Below are 24563 nucleotides of genomic sequence, written 5' to 3' on the forward strand. Positions count from 1 at the left end.
CCCCTCACTGGCACATTATTTAGGTAATCTTCCTAAATAATGGCTGGATCAAAGTGGCAAAGACATTTGAAAGTCCAGTTAAACTTATCAAAGACCCAATATGAGTGGCCATTTATTAATTACTACCTACACTGAGTCTGCCCTCCACTATATACTTTTATTTCTCTGCCCAGCCTATTACCACCCTCATTGTGTCCCACTGTACACTCCTAGTAAAAAAATGTTTGGTTCCAGGTAGAACCGTTTTTTTCTAAGAGTGTATTCATATTATTATTTAGTCTAACATTAGCATGCAGATTATATTAGAGCTCTTCAGAGATGGTGGGTACAGCGGCATCTCACTGTAATCACCCAAAGAGAGAGAGAAAACCGATTACCAGACAGGTGAGGTGGAGGCGGAGGAGGCAGAGCTGAGGGGAGGAAGGAGGTGAGAGAGAGGGGGAAGAGGAGGTGAGGGGATGGAGGTAGGGTTCAGTTGTGTCACAGAGCATCCAATTAAACCCCACTGAGACAGTCAGGCACACACGCACATGTGGTCAATATCTTAGACAACCAATTATGTGAGACTAAAAGATGGCAGAGGGGGGAAGAGGAGAGTAGAGCAGTGAAGAGAGAGAGCAGAGGAGGAGAGGGGAGAGGAAAGTAAAGCAGTGAAGAGAGAGAGCAGAGGAGGAGAGGGGAGAGGAGAATAGAGCAGTGAAGAGAGAGATAGAGGAGGAGAGGGGAGAGGAAAGTAAAGCAGTGAAGAGAGAGAGCAGAGGAGGAGAGGATAGAGGAGAATAGAGCAGTGAAGAGAGAGAGAGAGGAGGAGAGGGGAGAGGAGAATAGAGCAGTGAAGAGAGAGAGAGAGGAGGAGAGGGGAGAGGAGAATAGAGCAGTGAAGAGAGAGCAGAGGAGGAGAGGAGAGAGGAGAATAGAGCAGTGAAGAGAGAGAGCAGAGGAGGAGAGGAGAGAGGAAAGTAAAGCACTGAAGAGAGAGAGCAGAGGAGGAGAGGAAAGTAGAGCAGTGAAGAGAGAGAGCAAAGGAGGAGAGGAGAGAGGAGAATAGAGCAGTGAAGAGAGAGAGAGAGGAGGAGGGGGAGAGGAGAATAGAGCAGTGAAGAGAGAGAGAGAGGAGAGGGGAGAGGAGAATAGAGCAGTGAAGAGAGAGCGAGAGGAGGAGAGGGGAGAGGAGAATAGAGCAGTGAAGAGAGAGCAGAGGGGGAGAGGAGAGAGGAGAATAGAGCAGTGAAGAGAGAGATCAGAGGAGGAGAGGGGAGAGGAAAGTAAAGCAGTGAAGAGAGAGAGAGCAGAGGAGGAGAGGAGAGAGGAAAGTAAAGCAGTGAAGAGAGAGAGCAGAGGAGGAGAGGAAAGTAGAGCAGTGAAGAGAGAGAGCAAAGGAGGAGAGGAGAGAGGAGAATAGAGCAGTGAAGAGAGAGAGAGAGGAGGAGAGGGGAGAGGAGAATAGAGCAGTGAAGAGAGAGAAAGAGGAGGAGAGGGGAGAGGGGAATAGAGCAGTGAAGAGAGAGAGAGAGAGAGGAGGAGAGGAGAGAGGAGAATAGAGCAGTGAAGAGAGAGCAGAGGAGGAGAGGAGAGGAAAATAGAGCAGTGAAGAGAGAGAGAGAGGAGGAGAGGGTAGAGGAGAATAGAGCAGTGAAGAGAGAGAGAGAGGAGGAGAGGAGAGGAGAATATAGCAGTGAAGAGAGAGAGAGAGGAGGAGAGGGGAGAGGGGAATAGAGCAGTGAAGAGAGAGAGAGAGGAGGAGAGGAGAGAGGAGAATAGAGCAGTGAAGAGAGAGAGCAGAGGAGGAGAGGAGAGGAGAATAGAGCAGTGAAGAGAGAGAGAGAGGAGGAGAGGGGAGAGGAAAATAGAGCAGTGAAGAGAGAGAGAGAGGAGGAGAGGAGAATATAGCAGTGAAGAGAGAGAGAGAGAGGAGGAGAGGAGAGAGGAGAATAGAGCAGTGAAGAGAGAGAGAGAGGAGGAGAGGAGAGAGGAGAGAGGAGAATAGAGCAGTGAAGAGAGAGAGGAGGAGAGGAGAGAGGAGAATAGAGCAGTGAAGAAAGAGAGAGAGGAGGAGAGGAGAATAGAGCAGTGAAGAGAGAGAGAGATGAGGAGAGGAGAATAGAGCAGTGAAGAGAGAGAGAGGAGGAGAGGAGAATAGAGCAGTGAAGAGAGAGAGAGAGGAAGAGAGGGGAGAGGAGAATAGAGCACTGAAGAGAGAGAGAGAGGAGGAGAGGAGAGAGGAGAATAGAGCAGTGAAGAGAGAGAGAGAGGAGGAGAGGGGAGAGGAGAATAGAGCAGTGAAGAGAGAGAGAGAGGAGGAGAGGGGAGATGAGAATAGAGCAGTGAAGAGAGAGCAGAGGAGGAGAGGAGAGAGGAGAATAGAGCAGTGAAGAGAGAGAGCAGAGGAGGAGAGGGGAGAGGAAAGTAAAGCAGTGAAGAGAGAGAGAGCAGTGAAAAGAGAGAGGAGGAGAGGAAAGTAAAGCAGTGAAGAGATAGAGAGCAGAGGAGGAGAGGAGAGAGGAAAGTAAAGCAGTGAAGAGAGAGAGCAGAGGAGGAGAGGAAAGTAGAGCAGTGAAGAGAGAGAGCAAAGGAGGAGAGGAGAGAGGAGAATAGAGCAGTGAAGAGAGAGAGAGAGGAGGAGAGGGGAGAGGAGAATAGAGCAGTGAAGAGAGAGAAAGAGGAGGAGAGGGGAGAGGGGAATAGAGCAGTGAAGAGAGAGCGAGAGGAGGAGAGGGGAGAGGAGAATAGAGCAGTGAAGAGAGAGCAGAGGGGGAGAGGAGAGAGGAGAATAGAGCAGTGAAGAGAGAGATCAGAGGAGGAGAGGGGAGAGGAAAGTAAAGCAGTGAAGAGAGAGAGAGCAGAGGAGGAGAGGAGAGAGGAAAGTAAAGCAGTGAAGAGAGAGAGCAGAGGAGGAGAGGAAAGTAGAGCAGTGAAGAGAGAGAGCAAAGGAGGAGAGGAGAGAGGAGAATAGAGCAGTGAAGAGAGAGAGAGAGGAGGAGAGGGGAGAGGAGAATAGAGCAGTGAAGAGAGAGAAAGAGGAGGAGAGGGGAGAGGGGAATAGAGCAGTGAAGAGAGAGAGAGAGAGAGGAGGAGAGGAGAGAGGAGAATAGAGCAGTGAAGAGAGAGCAGAGGAGGAGAGGAGAGGAAAATAGAGCAGTGAAGAGAGAGAGAGAGGAGGAGAGGGTAGAGGAGAATAGAGCAGTGAAGAGAGAGAGAGAGGAGGAGAGGAGAGGAGAATATAGCAGTGAAGAGAGAGAGAGAGGAGGAGAGGGGAGAGGGGAATAGAGCAGTGAAGAGAGAGAGAGAGGAGGAGAGGAGAGAGGAGAATAGAGCAGTGAAGAGAGAGAGCAGAGGAGGAGAGGAGAGGAGAATAGAGCAGTGAAGAGAGAGAGAGAGGAGGAGAGGGGAGAGGAAAATAGAGCAGTGAAGAGAGAGAGAGAGGAGGAGAGGAGAATATAGCAGTGAAGAGAGAGAGAGAGAGGAGGAGAGGAGAGAGGAGAATAGAGCAGTGAAGAGAGAGAGAGAGGAGGAGAGGAGAGAGGAGAGAGGAGAATAGAGCAGTGAAGAGAGAGAGGAGGAGAGGAGAGAGGAGAATAGAGCAGTGAAGAAAGAGAGAGAGGAGGAGAGGAGAATAGAGCAGTGAAGAGAGAGAGAGATGAGGAGAGGAGAATAGAGCAGTGAAGAGAGAGAGAGGAGGAGAGGAGAATAGAGCAGTGAAGAGAGAGAGAGAGGAAGAGAGGGGAGAGGAGAATAGAGCACTGAAGAGAGAGAGAGAGGAGGAGAGGAGAGAGGAGAATAGAGCAGTGAAGAGAGAGAGAGAGGAGGAGAGGGGAGAGGAGAATAGAGCAGTGAAGAGAGAGAGAGAGGAGGAGAGGGGAGATGAGAATAGAGCAGTGAAGAGAGAGCAGAGGAGGAGAGGAGAGAGGAGAATAGAGCAGTGAAGAGAGAGAGCAGAGGAGGAGAGGGGAGAGGAAAGTAAAGCAGTGAAGAGAGAGAGAGCAGTGAAAAGAGAGAGGAGGAGAGGAAAGTAAAGCAGTGAAGAGATAGAGAGCAGAGGAGGAGAGGAGAGAGGAAAGTAAAGCAGTGAAGAGAGAGAGCAGAGGAGGAGAGGAAAGTAGAGCAGTGAAGAGAGAGAGCAAAGGAGGAGAGGAGAGAGGAGAATAGAGCAGTGAAGAGAGAGAGAGAGGAGGAGAGGGGAGAGGAGAATAGAGCAGTGAAGAGAGAGAAAGAGGAGGAGAGGGGAGAGGGGAATAGAGCAGTGAAGAGAGAGAGAGAGGAGAGGAGAGAGGAGAATAGAGCAGTGAAGAGAGAGCAGAGGAGGAGAGGAGAGGAAAATAGAGCAGTGAAGAGAGAGAGAGAGGAGGAGAGGGGAGAGGAGAATAGAGCAGTGAAGAGAGAGAGAGAGGAGGAGAGGAGAGGAGAATATAGCAGTGAAGAGAGAGAGAGAGGAGGAGAGGGGAGAGGGGAATAGAGCAGTGAAGAGAGAGAGAGAGGAGGAGAGGAGAGAGGAGAATAGAGCAGTGAAGAGAGAGAGCAGAGGAGGAGAGGAGAGGAGAATAGAGCAGTGGAGAGAGAGAGAGGAGGAGAGGGGAGAGGAGAATAGAGCAGTGAAGAGAGAGAGAGAGGAGGAGAGGAGAATATCGCAGTGAAGAGAGAGAGAGAGAGGAGGAGAGGAGAGAGGAGAATAGAGCAGTGAAGAGAGAGAGAGAGGAGGAGAGGAGAGAGGAGAGAGGAGAATAGAGCAGTGAAGAGAGAGAGGAGGAGAGGAGAGAGGAGAATAGAGCAGTGAAGAGAGAGAGAGAGGAGGAGAGGAGAATAGAGCAGTATAGAGAGAGAGAGATGAGGAGAGGAGAATAGAGCAGTGAAGAGAGAGAGAGGAGGAGAGGAGAATAGAGCAGTGAAGAGAGAGAGGAGGAGAGGGGAGAGGAGAATAGAGCAGTGAAGAGAGAGAGAGAGGAGGAGAGGGGAGATGAGAATAGAGCAGTGAAGAGAGAGCAGAGGAGGAGAGGAGAGAGGAGAATAGAGCAGTGAAGAGAGAGAGCAGAGGAGGAGAGGGGAGAGGAAAGTAAAGCAGTGAAGAGAGAGAGAGCAGTGAAAAGAGAGAGGAGGAGAGGAAAGTAGAGCATTGAAAAGAGAGAGGAGAGGGGAGAGGAAAGTAGAGCAGTGAAGAGAGAGAGCAGAGTAGGAGAAAGGAGAGGAGAGCAGTGAAGATAGAGAGCAGAGTAGGAGAGGGTAGAGGAGAGCAGTGAAGATAGAGAGCAGAGTAGGAGAAAGGAGAGGAGAGCAGTGAATAGAGAGAGCAGAGGAGGAGAGGGGAGAGGACGGCTGATGTTAACAAGGCAGCAGAGGGCCTGCATTCAGATAATTACCACTGAGTACACTCTGAGGCCCAACCTTTACATCCAAAATCCAAGGGCCGCAATAAAACAAATCCCTATTTGAATGTAGCCCAGCACTAACACAGGTTTCTACCACTCAGCAGGGCATTGGTTGGAAAAAAAGTCTGCTCACCCTCTATATAGCTTCGCAGGAGTAGGGCTGGCCAGCCCTGACTTACACTATGGAACTAGCCACATTGGAACAAAAGTCTACAGCCAGGGACAGAGTAAGATTGACCACCCCTGGTCTAAGTGTCTTTGAGTTCCATTGATATGGGTTGAAGGGAAAGACAGGTCATTAGCTATCCTTATTATTCTCCAGGCAAGAGGGCACAGGGCTCTAACACAGTCATCCTGAAGGAATGATGGTCAGGTCACCTGGGTTCCAAACTCATGAAAGTCAAAATGGTTGCTGTTCAGACAAACTACAAAGACTTGTATCACTATTAAAGGTACAGAATCACCTGAACCCCAACACAGAGGACAGAATAACCAGCTCATGAATTATTCATACCTCAACATTTGCATGATGTCCTTGCTCTGTGACTGTATCGCAAACCTGTGTGTACAGGAATGCTCTGAGTGGGTGTTAAACCCTCTGTGACAAATGTCATCATATATCAGTGTGTGTGAGGGTGTTCTCTTCATCAGCTACGCCTCATTGATTCAGCACTGACCTCCCTGGAATAATATGAATCATATTTTATAATCAATGGGAGGGCAGAGCTCTGATAAATGTCAGTTCCATGTGACATGAAAAACACAGACAGGATCAATGGTCACATCACAGCTACTGTAGCTCACACACTCACACACTGAAAAAGGCGCTGGTCCATCAATGCGATCACATAAACATAAACATGATGAAATAACACATATGGAATCACATAGTAACCAAAAAGTGTTAAACAAATCAAAATATATTTTATATTTGAGATTCTTCAAAGTAGCCACCCTTTGACTTAATGACAGCTTTGCACACTCTTGGCATTCTCTCAACCAGCTTAACCTGGAATGCATTTCCAACAGTCTTGAAGGAGTTCCCACATATGCCTGGCTGCTTTTAATGGTAGTGTATTTTTACACTCACACGCACGCACGCACACACACACACACACACACACACACACACACACACACACACACACACACACACACACACACACACACACACACACACACACACACACACACACACACACACACACTGATTTTTACATCACACAAACACACACAGTGCTGTCAGTTGTCTAATTTGTGTGGCACTGTGATGAGCACTCATTCCTGATGACCTCAGGCATCATCACCATGGTCCCATTTAGCTCTGCTGACTGAGGTTAGGACCTGGTGGAAAGGAGCTGAGATGGGGTGAAGGGTCCACTTTGATTGAACAATGCAGAGAAAGTGATTATGAGTTATCTTCCTGAAGGATACAATGCTTCACTACTGAGAGATGAGATAGTTAGAGCCTTAGGGGTGCTGGGGCATCTGCCCATTATGGTGATGTTTTTTTTAACAAATTATTATTTTTATTTTTTGTCTCTATTCCTATTTATTTATTTTCCTATTCTCTTCTCCCATGTGGCGCACCGGTCTAAGGCACTGTATCTCAGTGCTAGAGGCTTCACTACAGACCCTGGTTCGATTCCTGGCTGTATCACAACTGGCTGTGATTGGGAGTCCCATAGGGCAGCGCAGAATTGGCCTAGCGTTGGCCTAGCGTGGTCCGGTTTGCCCAAGCAGTCATTGTAAATAAGAATTTGTATTTATTAACTGACTTTCCTAGTTAAATGAAGGTTAAATAAAAATACAATTGTAACTGTAAATAAAATGAACTGCCTATCCAAATTAGACAATTTCTCATAAATGTAAGAATCTTTAAAAAAAGTCCCCTCCCCTGCCTTTCTGCCACTGTGAGTGTGGCAGATCATTGCGGTACATGTTTTGTTTTTTGTTGGGGGGGGGTGCCCTTTTTTCACTTTGAGCACCTGCCCCACCAGAGGTCTGTTCTGTGCACAGCCCTGGAACATATATTCCATCATTACCTTGCACATTACCATAGATAGTCTACTATATGTGACTGGCAACACGATCCTAGGCTTATTGTAATTTTTCACTAAAACGTTTATTTTATACATTTTATAACAGTACACACTTGGAGCTTCAAAATGGTGTATCACACACCGCAATTGGAGAAAGTAATGGGAAAGTAATGCTGCTATGAAAGTTGATATACTTGTTTACCCACTTTTGAGAAAAGCACTTCAAAGTTTTTGATGTAATTTTAACATTTGCTAGTGAGCTCCTCTTTGTTTATGGCTATTCAGCATCATTCACACCCTCTTAAGCCTTAGCCCCACCCATCTCTTTAAGAATTCAAATGTAACACCTGGGAGTCAGCATGGCATTGTCCTCCAGAAAGTAGTCTCTCACAACCTTCTGCCACTGAGCTTTATCGAAAGCACCAGCGAAATTCAGGGCAGCAATGTTGTTGAGAGCTTAAGCAACACTTTTGCAGTTGTCCAAAGCTATATTGTTCCAAAAATCTGTGGTAGAAAATATGATCTATTTACTGACCAGGGGAACACCCATAATTTTTTTACACAGAAGCTTGTGATGTGACACAACGATAAGGACTCATCTCTCGACATTTCCAGCCCCTCCACTATCTCAGCCAATCATGGCTAGCCTGGAAGAATCCTGTATTTCTCCCTACGTGCCATTTTTTTCAAACGGCTCCCTTTTGAAGTAGGAACTAGCGTCAAATGCCTAGGATACTGTAACCAGTCACATACAGTATGCGCAGGCAAAATCGGAGAAGAAACATAATGAAGGGTAGGCTAGCTGAAATTAGACTCAATTAAATAACATGCTATGCACCATATGGGTTAATGATGCCTATTTTCCTTTGTCGGATTTCAAGACTACTGTAGGTACTGACATATCTGCCCAACAATATGAACCTCATATTGCCCCACACCTGTCAGGATAATACAACAGAGTCTCTCATTATGCTTAGTGTCACGACAATGATCTGATACTATGCTCCAGTTTGAAGAAACGTCCTTCTCATTAGCACCAGAACTACAGTAAGACAGAACAAAGTCATCCCAAGAGAAATCCTCTTTGAAAAAGTGGACATCCATTCGCTCCACGCACCAGCTAACTCCTCTAATTCCTCCCCAACTGTCAGCTCAGTGAGCTGGCTAGCAGTCATTTCTGTTTTCTCCACGTTGACACTCTTTCTTGGGTAGGTCTTCACTATCAGATGTCTCCTGCCGACTTCTTTCTCCCACAAATGACACACATTGGGCTCTATTTTAACAAACCTAACACAATGGTAAATCTAAGTGCATTCGGTAGCGCCATAGGTTCAGTTGTGTGTCCAAAATATTTTTGCTGTGATCCCTATCACAACTACTATCACTTGCTGGCGTTGGTGCGAAAGGGCTGTGTTTTGATGAATTTACAAGTTATGGGTGTGTCGAGGCATGGCCGCTCACTGGCCAATAAGAACGTGCTCCTGGTGAAATATGTGGTTGCTTCAAGTTGTATATTTACTGTATTTTATGTATTGCCTTGGAATCAACTCCAATTTCAATGTTAGTCCATTATAGCTTTGCTTACAGAAACTAAATAACAAAATGTAGACCTATCTTTGCTAAACACATTAACCTGAACCCATATGCAGTCCACATTGTTCTAAGTAATTGCTTGGCTTCAAAAGCATTCACAATTATATAGGGTCTAGGTTTACTGTAAATTGCATTATGGCTAAGCAGGGATATGCCACATTTTGTCAATAAGCAAGATTAAATTAATTTTTGATAAGGCCTAAAAATTAAAATTAAAATTATAATCAAATTCTAAACAAAACGAAATAACAACTTGTTTTAAATAGGCTATGTCTGTCACGAATCCCGCCGAAGATGGTGCCTCTTCCTGTTCGGGCGGCGCTCGGCGGTCATCGTCGCCGGCCTACTAGCTTCCACCGATCCCCTTTTCTGTTTCATTTAGTTGTGTCTGATTAGTTGCACCTGTTTTGTGTTTAGGTTTTGGTTGTGGGCTATTTAAACCCAGTAGGCCCACCGGCTTTTGTGCAGGCTTGTTTTTCTGTTGATGTTGTGTGATTATTTTGTGGTATTTATTTTTCCGGTCAGTTTCGTCCTGTTGTTTGGACTGGGTCTTGACGCGCCCTTGTGTGTGTGGCGTGACCGTCTCTCTGGATTTTTGGAAAATAAAAATCCACATCTTGTGAACTACCCTGCTCTCTGCGCCTGACTTCTCCACCCACTACTCATAGAAGCCGTGACAATGTCACACTTACAGGCACCATCATTTCTCCCCATGGCCATATAATATTAAAACAATGCAGACTATGGAGGGTTTTTCGGAACATCGTAACTTTTCACAGTAGCTGGACAAAGATCCAATATAAAGAGAATGGGAGAATGTCCATTCACTGTTAGGCCGATTTGGGAGCAGTATATGTTTTATGAACATAATCGGAACCATCTTACAGATCAGGTCCCATTCACACATCTCCAGAAGTTGCATTGCAGGCGCGCCACGGACATTGTAACCATTAAACCACGCAGGTGAATCATTCTAATAAGATTGGTTGTAATAAAATGAAACGAAAAACCAGCAATCATTTTTTTTAAACAACAACAATAAATCAATGCAAAATCTCCAGGATATAAAAGACACATATTGCTGTTGAACCTTATAGTCGGCCTAAGGGAGGGCTTGGGTCTTATAGTCGGCCTAAGGGAGGGCTTGGGTCTTATAGTCGGCCTAAGGGAGGGCTTGGGTCTTATAGTCGGCCTAAGGGAGGGCTTGGGTCTTATAGTCGGCCTAAGGGAGGGCTTGGGTCTTATAGTCGGCCTAAGGGAGGGCTTGGGTCTTATAGTCGGCCTAAGGGAGGGCTTGGGTCTTATAGTCGGCCTAAGGGAGGGCTTGGGTCTTATAGTCGGCCTAAGGGAGGGCTTGGGTCTTATAGTCGGCCTAAGGGAGGGCTTGGGTCTTATAGTCGGCCTAAGGGAGGACTTGGGTCTTATAGTCGGCCTAAGGGAGGGCTTGGGTCTTATAGTCGGCCTAAGGGAGGGCTTGGGTCTTATAGTCGGCCTAAGGGAGGGCTTGGGTCTTATAGTCGGCCTAAGGGAGGGCTTGGGTCTTATAGTCGGCCTAAGGGAGGGCTTGGGTCTTATAGTCGGCCTAAGGGAGGGCTTGGGTCTTATAGTCGGCCTAAGGGAGGGCTTGGGTCTTATAGTCGGCCTAAGGGAGGGCTTGGGTCTTATAGTCGGCCTAAGGGAGGGCTTGGGTCTTATAGTCGGCCTAAGGGAGGGCTTGGGTCTTATAGTCGGCCTAAGGGAGGGCTTGGGTCTTATAGTCGGCCTAAGGGAGGGCTTGGGTCTTATAGTCGGCCTAAGGGAGGGCTTGGGTCTTATAGTCGGCCTAAGGGAGGGCTTGGGTCTTATAGTCGGCCTAAGGGAGGGCTTGGGTCTTATAGTCGGCCTAAGGGAGGGCTTGGGTCTTATAGTCGGCCTAAGGGAGGGCTTGGGTCTTATAGTCGGCCTAAGGGAGGGCTTGGGTCTTATAGTCGGCCTAAGGGAGGGCTTGGGTCTTATAGTCGGCATAAGGGAGGGCTTGGGTCTTATAGTCGGCATAAGGGAGGGCTTGGGTCTTATAGTCGGCCTAAGGGAGGGCTTGGGTCTTATAGTCGGCCTAAGGGAAGGCTTGGGTTTTGAACATATTAAACGGAAAACAAGCAATTGTTTCAGGTACAGATAACTTCTGAATACAAGGTTCACCGGTATTCACCAAGGTTCTCATCTCTCTATTCATGATGGGCATTGACACAGCCTACAACATGATTTTTGTTTTTTAAAACACGTCCAAACGGGACCTGCATGGCTAACATAATGTGGGCTTGCCTACAATGCATAGATGAAAGGGAAATGTCAGCTCACTGTTTGAATCCTCTCAAACTTAATATTTGAATAAAGCTATGGTAATGAGGTTTTCCAAGCGGTCTCAGGAGCCAAAGCCTTTATCGAGTCTTGACTACTTCGCAATTGCATTGGGCAGTTTCTAACCAAATAAAATGAAACAAATATATATATTAATGTTTTTTTCTGTTTCTAAATACGAAGTATATGCAGGCACCAAAAGCACATTAGGTTACTCTTGTCTGTCACGGCTGGATAGGGCTGTGTTTCTGCTGTCAAAATTCATGACATAACCAACTGCGTTAATGCTAAAATCAGCGTTTGGTTGGTCTTACATATCTCTATCAGTGCTGCCTGAAATTAGCACTTTGTATCATGTTTTTAAGGACACACCTAAAATATTTCCACTCCTCTCATCGGAGCACAAGTGAGCTGGTATAAGACAGGTAAATTGCCAAACCCGGCGTTAGGGCTGGAAAATGCCAGTGCTCCAGTTTTTACATGACAAAATTGCAAACTAACGCAGGTTTGACACTAGAGCCGCCTTAACGCCAGCCGAAAATAAAGCTTATTGTCTCTATTTCAGATGAAGCGACTCACTGACAGCTTACTGTGGCTCATCTTGAAAAACTGTATATGAGGCATTCAACCAGAGGACAGTACTGTAAAATGGCTAATCTGAAATTAATATCCTGCTATAGTTATAATTTACCATTTATCTTAGTAAATCTAACAGGGTTAAAGCAGAACAAACATTCCCCTAAAAGCCGGAAGTGATCAAACAGGATGAGTTGACTGACCGTGGAGACGTACTGGATGTCCCGGCAAAGCTTTGTCTCTGCAGGGAAGTCCACCAGATCCAGGAAGTTGTCCACCACCACCTGGCCGATGATATCATGGCGCGAGAAGCGATCAAAGTCGTAGACACTGAAGTGCAGTTTGCGCGTCGGCAGCTCAGCGTACTCCACGGGGAACAGGAATACTTCATCGAACACGGGGTTGAGTGTCTTGCGGTGAACCTTGGTCTGGTGCTTGGTCTGCCGGTCCGGTAGTAGGTAGATCTTGACGTAGGGGTCCGAGGTGCCCAATAAATCCTTGGCGGGGAGATCCTGTGCCTTGTGGATCTTGACAATTAGTTGCTCCAGGTCACAGTCGAATTTAAGAATGAAGTGTAGGCGTCCACAGCCTCCGCCCCGCCGGCCCCCCTCATCCCCTTCCAGGGAGCGCTGCTTGTAAAGCTCTGGTTTAAGACGGCCCAGACCCAGGCCCATCCCAGTCAGAGAGTCCTGTCTCTGGAACTGGGCCACGTTAAAGTCCGGGTTGGACCTGTTTACGGATAATCTACGAATTGAGTTAGACCTGTGCAGAGGACAGACAGAAAGAGACACATTACCATCGTCAGCATAGGTGACAGGAGATACACAGAGAGACAGAAAATGTGTATTTGATACAACAATAGAGCACCTGAATAATATAGATGAAGGATTTCTGTAAATATGAACATTACGGCTCAAGCAACAATTGACAAAAATAACAAACTCACTCTACTCGGTTTTTCAAGAGGGATGAGTTGTGGGTAAGTCTTACGTGCTGAGCAGTGGATAGACTTTCCTTCAAACACAAACCAATTACTAACAGCTAAAGTGAAACTCATTGATACAAAGAGTCTCTGGGGATAGAATTACTCACAGAACATTGTTTTCTGTAGAGGACGTGACTCCACAAGACTCAGTGGGATAGCTGCCCTACAGCTGCTGGGTTGCTATGTCTGAGCTTCTGTTCAATGTTCTAAACCTGGTTAATGCTAGAATTTCCCAACTGCCTCTTTTGTGTCACACAGGGCTTTAACTTCTTCGGGATAGGGGGCAGTATTCGGAGGTTTGGATGACTGAGGTGCCCAAAGTAAACTGCCTGTTACTCAGGCCCAGAAGCTAGGATATGCATTGGTAGTATTGGATAGAAAACACTCTACAGTTTCCAAAACTGTTACAATAATGTCTGTGAGTATAACAGAACTGATATGGCAGGCAAAAACCCGAGGAGAATCCATGCAGATTTTCTTTTTTTGAGCTCACCACTCATTGAAATCGCTGTCTATGGGAATATCAATGGAATACCTTCCAGACTGCAGTTCCAGAGTGAGTCATGGTTTCTACCTAAATGTGGATGAAGTTTACAATGTTCTGAAAGTGAAATTAAGAATCTGGAGACATTTTCTTCAAATTAATGAATGGGCTCTCAAGGTGTATTTTACTCGTGGAAAATATTGTGCAAACCAAAGTCGCGAACAATTATGATGTATTTACTTCAGAAGGACAGTCTAAATATTTGTACAGCTGGGGTAAATTCTAATTTAACTAGAAATTCCAATTCAATTCATAAATTCACTCATGGTGGAGAATTGACATTGAATTACATTGAAATGTAAAAAAATCTTCAAGTTATGGAATTGGAATTAGACGGTACTTGTTTAATTTGAATGGAATTACAATTGTAAAAAAATGTCATCTTTGGAATTTAATTGGAATTCAATATTTTTACATTACCCAGTTAAAGGACTGAACACAAATAGTATAACAGATTTAATGTAGTAATAATTCATTTGAATAATTTGAACCTGTAATCCTATATTTCCAGTTTAGCTAGGCTGTCTGAACGGTGACATGATCAGCCTGAAAGCCTGAAGGAATTTAATTTTAATTAGAATTTGTTGAATTCTTGGAATTTAAACCTAACATTGGAAATCAGAGGAATGGAATTATCTCTGAATTAAAAGATTGACCTGGAATTTGGCTTTAATTTAATTGAATTTATAATACATTTGTGGAATCAACCCCAATCCTGGTGGACTGTGGTACTCATGGACTGGCGGTGTACTGTATTGAAAACTTTACTCCTACTGTGATAAACATTGTGGTTAACTAATTTTAAATACTGTGTATTATGAAAGCAAAGTAGCAGTCTTAGCAGCAGTCTTATTGTAAGGGAGCTTGGTATAGTAAGTACTACAGTATGCAAGCACAGTACATAGCACAATAGCGACTTCATCATAGTAGAGGACTGTGATATAGTACTCACCCAATATCGGTGTGTATAGACATTGACCGGACGTAGGGTGAGGGCTCAGCGGTCTGCCTCTGCGTACGAGGGTTGGTGTGAACCCCGTTCTCGCGGCCTTTACTCTGGGACTCCAGGGGGATGTCTGGAGACGTGTGGCTAATCTTCATGGCCGCCTCTGGGATGGGAATGATCGCCGCTATGGGGGGCGGTGAGACGGGGGTCACCGGCCCCGTCACTGTCCCAGATGCCACAGGGACAATGGCGCATCGATGTGACTCACGGCGGTCGAGGGCGGGGACGGGGGGGTCGACGGCCGTGTAGACTGGCTCCCTGGCTGGGACGTAGGGTTGTAAAGGTGCCATGGGGGAATCGTGGTGCCCATGGGTGGGCGCCTTGATGCTGGGGGAGGGGCCACGCTCCCTCCATGGGATCCAGCAGAGCTTCCAGGAGACGAAGATTGAGACCCCGAACAGGGCCAGGCCACAGGCTGTCACCACCAGGGACAGCAGGCTCACTGACACATCTACAGAATGCAGGGAGGGGGGGAAACAGGGAGAGAGGGAGGAAAGAAAGGGAGAGAGTTAGTAGGGTCATTTTACTGATATAAGGAGCTGAGAGGCACAGTGAGACAAACAAAGCTCAATGACACATGTACAAGACAAAGGCTTGGGAGAGAATTAATCATCATCACCACATCAAACATTTCCAAGATGCAGTCGGATGTCTGTTTTGTCTTGTCCCGTCTTGTCCCGTGTAAATAATATTTTTTCTCATTTTTTCGTATATATTTCGTATATATTTTAATCTCACTTTCATCTACGGACTGAATATACTCTCCTGCAACCCGCCTCACCCAATGTGGTACAGATCTGCTATTTTATACTTTAGAACCGGAACCCCCATTAGAAGCTAGCCAGCTAACTAGCTACTAGCCACTGCTAGCGGTCTTCAGTTAGCCACTGCTAGCGGTTAACTCGGACACCAGCCAGCCTCAGCTCGGTAAATACCTGCCAGTATGCACAGCGTGATATCAAGTCAGAGCAAATCGGACTGCTTTTTCTCAACCACATCTCCGGATTCCTATTGCAAGCTCTGGACCTTTACACCGGATCATCGCAGCTAGCTAGCTGCAATCCGAGTGGGTACTCCTGGCTAACGTCTCTGTCCCGAAGCAAGCACCAGTTATCCTTGAGCTAGCCTCGAGCTAGGCCCATCTCCAGGCTAGCCGAAAAGGTCCACCAGCTATTTATTAGGCTACAATAACTCTTTTGCCAATTGGCCTGGACCCTTTATTGCCGACACAGAGCCTCGCCGATCCATCACGACTGGTCTGCGGCGTAATCGTTCAAGGTGGTTTCAACAGGCTTTTCTGATGCAACGTTGCCGAAGATCCATCTACCGCCTGCTAGCTTTCTGAATCGCCGTGTCTCCAGCTCGCCTAGCGTAGCAGAGACTACCGAATGGCCCCGACCTATTGCTGCTCATTGGACCCTATGATCACTCGGTTACTCATGCCTCTGCCTAATGTCAATATGCCTTGTCTACTGCTGTTTAGGTTAGTTATTATTGTTTTATATCACTATACAGCCCCAGCCCCACCCTAAATGCCTTAGGGTAGCTCTTTGTCACACCCTCCACACATGCGAAGACCTCACCTGGCTTAACCTCTCACCTGGTTTAACCCCCCCTTCTTCTCAATTTCTGCCTAAAGACATACCCTAATCTAACTGCCTGTAGCTCAGGCCCAGAGGCAAGGATATGCATATTATTATTATAATTTTTTTTTATTTTTTAATTTTACCCCTTTTTCTCCCCAATTTCGTGGTATCCAATTGTTGTAGTAGCTACTATCTTGTCTCATCGCTACAACTCCCGTACAGGCTCGGGAGAGACAAAGGTTGAAAGTCATGCGTCCTCCGATACACAACCCAACCAAGGAAACACCGTGTACCTGGCCACCTTGGTTAGCGCGCACTGCGCCCGGCCTGCCACAGGAATCGCTGGTGCGCGATGAGACAAGGACACCCCTACCGACCAAGCCCTCCCTAACCCGGACGACGCTAGGCCAATTGTGCGTCGCCCCACGGACCTCCCGGTCGCGGCCGGTTACGACAGAGCCTGGGCGCGAACCCAGGGACTCTGATGGCACAGCTGGCGCTGCAGTACAGCGCCCTTAACCACTGCCCCACCCGGGAGGCCCAGGATATGCATATTCTTGGTATCGTCACTCAATGCTCAGCTTTACCTCCACTGTACTCACCTTCCACCATACCCTTGTCTGTACCTTATGCCCTGAATCTATTCTACCACACACAGAAATCTGCTCCTTTAATTCTCTGTCCCCAACGCACTAGACGACCAGTTCTTATAGCCTTTAGCCGTAACCTTATCCTACTCCTCCTCTAGTGATGTTGAGGTTAACCCACGCCCTGTTGCACCCAGCACCCAGCACCACACCTATTCCCAAGGTGATTCCATTTGTTGACTTCTTTAACTGTAAAAGCCTTGGTTTCAACATGTTAACATCAGAAGCCTGCCTCTAAGTTTGTTTTATTCACTACTTTAGCACACTCCGCCAACCCTAATGTCCTAGCCGTGTCTGAATCCTGACTTAGGAAGGTCACCAAAAATTCTGAAATATCCATCCCCAACTACAACATTTTCCGACAAGATAGAAATGCCAAAGGTGGCAGAGTTGTAATCTACTGCAGCGATGGCCTGCAGAGTTCTGTCATACTATCGAGGTCTGTGCCAAAACAACTCAAGCTTCTACTTTTAAAAATACACCTTTCAAGAAATAAGTCTCTCACCGTTGCCGCTTGTTATAGACCCCCCTCAGCCCCCAGCTGTACCCTGGACACCATATGTGAATTGATTGCACTCGTACTGTTAGGTGACCTAAACTGGAATATGCTGGAATATGCTTAACACCCCAGCCATCCTACAATCTAAGCTAGACACCCTCAATCTCACACCAATTATCAAGGAACCTACCAGGTACAACCCTAAATCTGTAGCCATGGGCACCCTCATAGATATCATCCTGACCAACTTACCCTCTAAATACACCTGTGCTGTCTTCAACCAGGATCTCTGCGATCAATGCCTCATTACCTGAGTCCGTAATGGGTCTGCGGTCAAACGACCACCCCTCGTCAGTGTCAAATGCTCCCTTAAACACTTCAGCCAGCAGGCCTTTCTAATCGACCAGGCTGGGTCTCCTGGAAGGATTTTGACCTCACCCCGTCAGTAGAGGATGCCAGGTTGCTCTTTAAAAGTGTTTTCCTCACCATCTTAAATAAGCATGCCCCATTCAAAAATTTTAGAACTTTTAAATATATAGATATAGCGCTTGGTTCACCCTAGACTTGACTGCCCTTGACCAGGTGTACTGCATTAGCATCGAATAGCCCCCACGATATGCAACTTTACAGGGAAGTCAGGAACCAATACACACTGTCAGTTAGGAAAGCTAAGGCTAACTTTTTCAAAAAGAAATTTGCCTCCTGTAGCACTAATTCCAAAAAGTTTTGGGACACTGTAAAGTCCATGGAGAATAAGAGCACCTCCTCCCAGCTGCCCACTGCACTGAGGCTAGGAAACACTGTCACCACCGATAAATCTACGACAGGCATTTCTTTATGGCTGGCCATGTTTTCCACCTGGAAACCCCTACCCCGGCCAACAGCTCAGCACCTCCTGCAGAAACTTGCCCCCCCCCCCCCCCCCCCCCCCCCCCCCCCGCTTCTCCTTCATCCTAATCCAGACAGCTGATGTTCTGAAAGAGCCGCAAAATATGTAGCCCTACAAATGAGCTGGACCCTCTCTTTATAAAAGTATCCGCCAAAACTGTTGCAACCAAATCAAATCAAATCAAATATATTTGTCACATACACATGGTTAGCAGATGTTAATGCGAGTGTAGCGAAATGCTTGCGCTTCTAGTTCCGACAATGCAGTAGTAACCAACGAGTAATCTAACCTAACAATTCCAAAACTACTACCTTATACACACAAATGTAAAGGGATAAAGATTATGTACATAAGATATATAAATGAGTGATGGTACACGGCATAGGCAAGATGCAGTAGATGGTATCGAGTACAGTACATATACAGTGCCTTGCGAAAGTATTCGGCCCCCATGAACTTTGCAACCTTTTGCCACATTTCAGGCTTCAAACATAAAGATATAAAACTGTATTTTTTTTGTGAAGAATCAACAACAAGTGGGACACAATCATGAAGTGGAACAACATTTATTGGATATTTCAAACTTTTTTAACAAATCAAAAACTGAAAAATTGGGCATGCAAAATTATTCAGCCCCCTTAAGTTAATACTTTGTAGCACCACCTTTTGCTGTGATTACAGCTGTAAGTTGCTTGGGGTATGTCTCTATCAGTTTTGCACATCGAGAGACTGAAATCTTTTCCCATTCCTCCTTGCAAAACAGCTCGAGCTCAGTGAGGTTGGATGGAGAGCATTTGTGAACAGCAGTTTTCAGTTCTTTCCACAGAATCTCGATTGGATTCAGGTCTGGACTTTGACTTGGCCATTCTAACACCTGGATATGTTTATTTTTGAACCATTCTATTGTAGATTTTGCTTTATGTTTTGGATCATTGTCTTGTTGGAAGACAAATCTCCGTCCCAGTCTCAGGTCTTTTGCAGACTCCATCAGGTTTTCTTCCAGAATGGTCCTGTATTTGGCTCCATCCATCTTCCCATCAATTTTAACCATCTTCCCTGTCCCTGCTGAAGAAAAGCAGGCACAAACCATGATGCTGCCACCACCATGTTTGACAGTGGGGATGGTGGGTTCAGGGTGATGAGCTGTGTTGCTTTTACGCCAAACATAACGTTTTGCATTGTTGCCAAAAAGTTCAATTTTGGTTTCATCTGACCAGAGCACCTTCTTCCACATGTTTGGTGTGTCTCCCAGGTGGCTTGTGGCAAACTTTAAACAACACTTTTTATGGATATCTTTAAGAAATGGCTTTCTTCTTGCCACTCTTCCATAAAGGCCAGATTTGTGCAATATACGACTGATTGTTGTCCTATGGACATAGTCTCCCACCTCAGCTGTAGATCTCTGCAGTTCATCCAGAGTGATCATGGGCCTCTTGGCTGCATCTCTGATCAGTCTTCTCCTTGTATGAGCTGAAAGTTTAGAGGGACGGCCAGGTCTTGGTAGATTTGCAGTGGTCTGATACTCCTTCCATTTCAATATTATCGCTTGCACAGTGCTCCTTGGGATGTTTAAAGCTTGGGAAATCTTTTTGTATCCAAATCCGGCTTTAAACTTCTTCACAACAGTATCTCGGACCTGCCTGGTGTGTTCCTTGTTCTTCATGATGCTCTCTGCGCTTTTAACGGACCTCTGAGACTATCACAGTGCAGGTGCATTTATACGGAGACTTGATTACACACAGGTGGATTGTATTTATCATCATTAGTCATTTAGGTCAACATTGGATCATTCAGAGATCCTCACTGAACTTCTGGAGAGAGTTTGCTGCACTGAAAGTAAAGGGGCTGAATAATTTTGCACGCCCAATTTTTCAGTTTTTGATTTGTTAAAAAAGTTTGAAATATCCAATAAATGTCGTTCCACTTCATGATTGTGTCCCACTTGTTGTTGATTCTTCACAAAAAAATACAGTTTTATATCTTTATGTTTGAAGCCTGAAATGTGGCAAAAGGTCGCAAAGTTCAAGGGGGCCGAATACTTTCGCAAGGCACTGTATATGAGATGAGTAATGTAGGGTATGTAAACAAAGTGGCATAGTTTAAAGTGGATAGTGATACAAGTATTACATAAAGATGCAGTAGATGATATAGAGTACAGTATATACTTATACATATGAGATGAATAATGTAGGGTATGTAAACATTATATTAACCTCTTGGATCTCTAGGGGCGCTATTTCATTTTTGGATAAAAAACGTTCCCGTTTTAAGCGCAATATTTTGTCACGAAAAGATGCTCGACTATGCATATTATTGACCGTTTTGGAAAGAAATCACTCTGAAGTTTCAGAATCTGCAAAGATATTGTCTGTAAGTGCCCCAGAACTCATTCTACAGGCGAAACCAAGATGATACGTCAACCAGGAAATGAGCAGAATCTCTGAAGCTCTGTTTTCCATTGTCTCCTATATGGCTGTGATTGCGCAAGGAATGAGCCTACACTTTCTGTCGTTTCCCCAAGGTTTTTGCAGCATTGTGACGTATTTGTAGGCATATCATTGGAAGATTGACCATAAGAGACTACATTTTCCAAGTGTCCGCCTGGTGTCCCTGCGTCGAAATTGGAGCGCAAAGCCAGGTCCAATTATTTTTCCATTTGAGAGCAAGGAGAAACCAGGCTTCCACGAAGGATATATCATCGAAGTGATATGTGGAAAAACACCTTGAGGATTGATTCTAAACCACGTTTGCCATGTTTCAGTCGATATTATGGAGTTAATTTGGAAAAAAGTTCGCGTTTTGAGGGCTGAATTTTCGTTTTTTTTTTTTTTTTTTTTTTTTTTTTGGTAGCCAAATGTGATGTACAAAACGGAGCTATTTCTAATACACAAAGAATCTTTTTGGAAAAACTGAGCATCTGCTATCTAACTGAGAGTCTCCTCATTGAAAACATCAGAACTTCTTCAAAGGTAAGTTATTTTATTTGAAGGCTTTACTTGTTTTTGTGATAGTTGCCTGCTAAATGCTAACGCTAATGCTAACGCTAAATGCTACGCTAGCTAGCTACTGTTACACAAATGATTGTTTTCCTATGGTTGAAAAGCATATTTTGAAAATCTGAGATGACAGTGTTGTTAACAAAAGGCTAAGCTTGAGAGATAGCATATTTATTTCATTTCATTTGCGATTTTCATGAATAGTTAACGTTGCGTTATGGTAATGAGCTTAGGTCTATAAATAGAATCCCGGATCCGGGTTTGGTCGTCGCAACAGGTTAAGTAGCATTATTTAAAGTGGCTAGTGATATATTTTACATCAATTTCCATCAATTCCCATTATTAAAGTGGCTGGAGTTGAGTCAGTGTGTTGGCAGCAGCCACTCAATGTTAGTGGTGGCTGTTTAACAGTCAGATGGCCTTGAGATAGAAGCTGTTTTTCAGTCTCTCGGTCCCTGCTTTGAAGCACCTGTACTGACCTCGCCTTCTGGATGATAGCGGGGTGAACAGGCAGTGGCTCGGGTGGTTGTTGTCCTTGATGATCTTTATGGCCTTCCTGTGACATCGGGTGGTGTAGGTGTCCTGGAGGGCAGGTAGTTTGCCCCCGGAATGCGTTGTGCAGACCTCACTACCCTCTGGAGAGTCTTACGGTTATGGGCGGAACAGTTGTCGTACCAGGCGGTGATACAGCCCGACAGGATGCTCTCGATTGTGCATCTGTAGAAGTTTGTGAGTGCTTTTGGTGACAAGCCAAATTTCTTCAGCCTCCTGTGGTCTTCACGACGCTGTCTGTGTGGGTGGACCAATTCAGTTTGTCCGAGATGTGTACGCCGAGGAACTTAAAACTTACTACCCTCTCCACTACTGTCCCATCGATGTGGATAAGGGGGTGCTCCATCTGCTGTTTCCTGAAGTCCACAATCATCTCCTTTGTTTTGTTGACGTTGAGTGTGAGGTTATTTTCCTGATACCATACTCCGAGGGCCTTCACCTCCTCCCTGTAGGCCGTCTCGTCGTTGTTGGTAATCAAGCCTACCACTGTAGTGTCGTCCGCAAACTTGATGATTGAGTTGGAGGCGTGCATGGCCACGCAGTCATGGGTGAACAGGGAGTACAGGAGAGGGCTCAGAACGCACCCTTGTGGGGCCCCAGTGTTGAGGATCAGCGGGGTGGAGATGTTGTTACCCATCCTCACCACCTAAGGGCGGCCCGTCAGGAAGTCCAGTACCTAGTTGCACAGGGTGGGGTCGAGACCAAGGGTCTCAAGCTTGATGACGAGTTTGGAGGGTACTATGGTGTTAAATGCTGAGCTGTAGTCGATGAACAGCATTCTCACATTGGTATTCCTCTTGTCCAGATGTGTTAGGGCAGTGTGCAGTGTGGTTGAGATTGCATCGTCTGTATAAGGATATACAGACGATGCAATAATAAGGCTTGATTGAATATGTCCGTAAACACACCAGCCAGCTGGTCTGCGCATGCTCTGAGGACGCGGCTGGGAATGCCGTCTGGGCCTGCCGTCTGGGCCTGCAGCCTTGCGAGGGTTAACACGTTTAAATGTTTTACTCACATTGGCTACAGTGAAGGAGAGTCCGCAGGTTTTGGTTGCGGGCTGTGTCAGTGGCACTGTATTGTCCTCAAAGCGTGCAAAAAGTTATTTAGTCTGCCTGGGAGCAAGACATCCTGGTCCGTGACGGGGCTGGTTTTCTTTTTGTAATCAGTGATTGACTGTGGACCCTGCCACATACCTCTGTCTGAGCCGTTGAATTGTGACTCTACTTTGTCTCTATACTGACGCTTAGCTTGTTTGATTGCCTTGCGGAGGGAATAGCTACACTGTTTGTATTCGGTCATGTTTCCGGTCACCTTGCCCTGGTTAAAAGCAGTGGTTCGAGCTTTCAGTTTCACGCGAATGCTGCCATAAATCCACGGTTTCTGGTTTGGGAATGTTTTAATCGTTGCTATGGGAACGACATTGTCAATGCACTTTCTAATGAACTTGCTCACTGAATCAGCGCATTCGTCAATGTTGTTGTTGGAAGCAATGCGGAACATATCCCAGTCCACATGATCGAAGCAGTCTTGAAGCGTGGAATCAGATTGGTCGGACCAGCGTTGAACAGACCTGAGCGGGAGCTTCTTGTTTTAGTTTCTGTCTGTAGGGAGGGAGCAACAAAATGGAGTCGTGGTCAGCTTTTCCGAAAGGAGGGCGGGAGAGGGCCTTATATGCGTCGCGGAAGTTAGAATAGCAATAATCCAAGGTTTTACCAGCCCGGGTTGCGCAATCGATATGCTGATACAATTTAGGGAGTCTTGTTTTTAGATTAGCCTTGTTAAAATTCCCAGCTACAATGAATGCAGCCTCAGGATATGTGGTTTCCAGTTTGCAAAGAGTCAAATAAAGTTAGTTCAGGGCCATCGATGTGTCTGCTTGGGGGGGAATATATACGGCTGTGATTATAATCAAAGAGAATTCCCTTGGTAGATAATGCGGTCGACATATAATTGTGAGGAATTCTAAGTCAGGTGAACAGAAGGACTTGAGTTCCTGCATGCTGTTGTGATCACACCACGTCTCGTTAAAGCATATGCCCCCGCCCCTCTTCTTACCAGAAAGATGTATGTTTCTGTAGGCGCGAAGCTTGAAGAAACCAGCTGGCTGCATCGATTCCGTTAGCGTCTCTCGAGTGAGCCATGTTTCCAAGAAGCAAAGAACGTTACAGTCTCTGACGTCTCTCTGGAATGCTACCCTTGCTCGGATTTCATCAACCTTGTTGTCAAGAGACTGGGCATTGGCGAGTAGTATGCTAGGGAGTGGTGCGTGATGTGCCCGTCTCCGGAGCCTGACCAGAAGACCGCTTCGTTTGCCTCTTTTACGACGTTGTTGTTTTGGGTCGCAGGCTGGGATCCATTCTGTTGTCCTGGGTGGAAGGCAGAACACAGGATCCGCTTCGCGAAAGTCATATTCCTGGTCGTTGTCACGCCCTGGCAATAGTTTGCGTTGTTTGTTTCTATGTTATGTATGGTCAGGGTGTGATATGAGTGGGAATTCTATGTTGTATGTCTAGTTTGTATGTTTCGATGTGTTGGGCCTGATATGGTTCTCAATCAGAGGCAGGTGTTAGTTGTTGTCTCTGATTGGGAACCATATTTAGGTAGCCTGTTTTGTATTATGGGTTGTGGGTGAATGTTCCTGTTTCCTGTGTTCCTGTGTGTGTGTTCACGTTACGGGACTGGTTCGTCTTCGTTCATTTTGTCGGTTTATTGTTTTTGTTCATTGTTAAAGTATTTTATTAAAATGGATAATCATCACGCTGCATTTTGGTCCTCCTCTCTTTTGCCCGACGAAGAACGTTACAGTCGTACTGATGGTGAGTTGACGTTGCTGTTATATTCAATAGTTCTTCCCGACTGTATGTAATGAAACCTAAGATTACCTGAGGTACCAATGTAAGAAAAAACACTTAAAAAATACAATACTGCATAGTTTCCTAGGAACGCGA

At 45.8% G+C, this 24563-nt stretch overlaps 1 protein-coding gene across 1 annotated transcript in view; it reads right to left on the reverse strand.

Moving 5' to 3' along the window:
* LOC139384550 (synaptotagmin-9-like) overlaps positions 1 to 24563 on the reverse strand; it is a 49695-nt gene that overhangs the window by 10710 nt on the left and 14422 nt on the right. The window contains exons 2-3 of the mRNA XM_071129392.1: positions 14390 to 14894; positions 12112 to 12670 (exon numbers count right to left, since the gene is read on the reverse strand). Coding sequence (XP_070985493.1) covers positions 12112 to 12670; positions 14390 to 14894 — 1064 coding nt within the window. The remainder of the gene's footprint in view (positions 1 to 12111; positions 12671 to 14389; positions 14895 to 24563) is intronic.

The sequence above is a fragment of the Oncorhynchus clarkii genome, chromosome 26 (assembly GCF_045791955.1).
Source record: "Oncorhynchus clarkii lewisi isolate Uvic-CL-2024 chromosome 26, UVic_Ocla_1.0, whole genome shotgun sequence".
Taxonomy (NCBI): domain Eukaryota; kingdom Metazoa; phylum Chordata; class Actinopteri; order Salmoniformes; family Salmonidae; genus Oncorhynchus; species Oncorhynchus clarkii.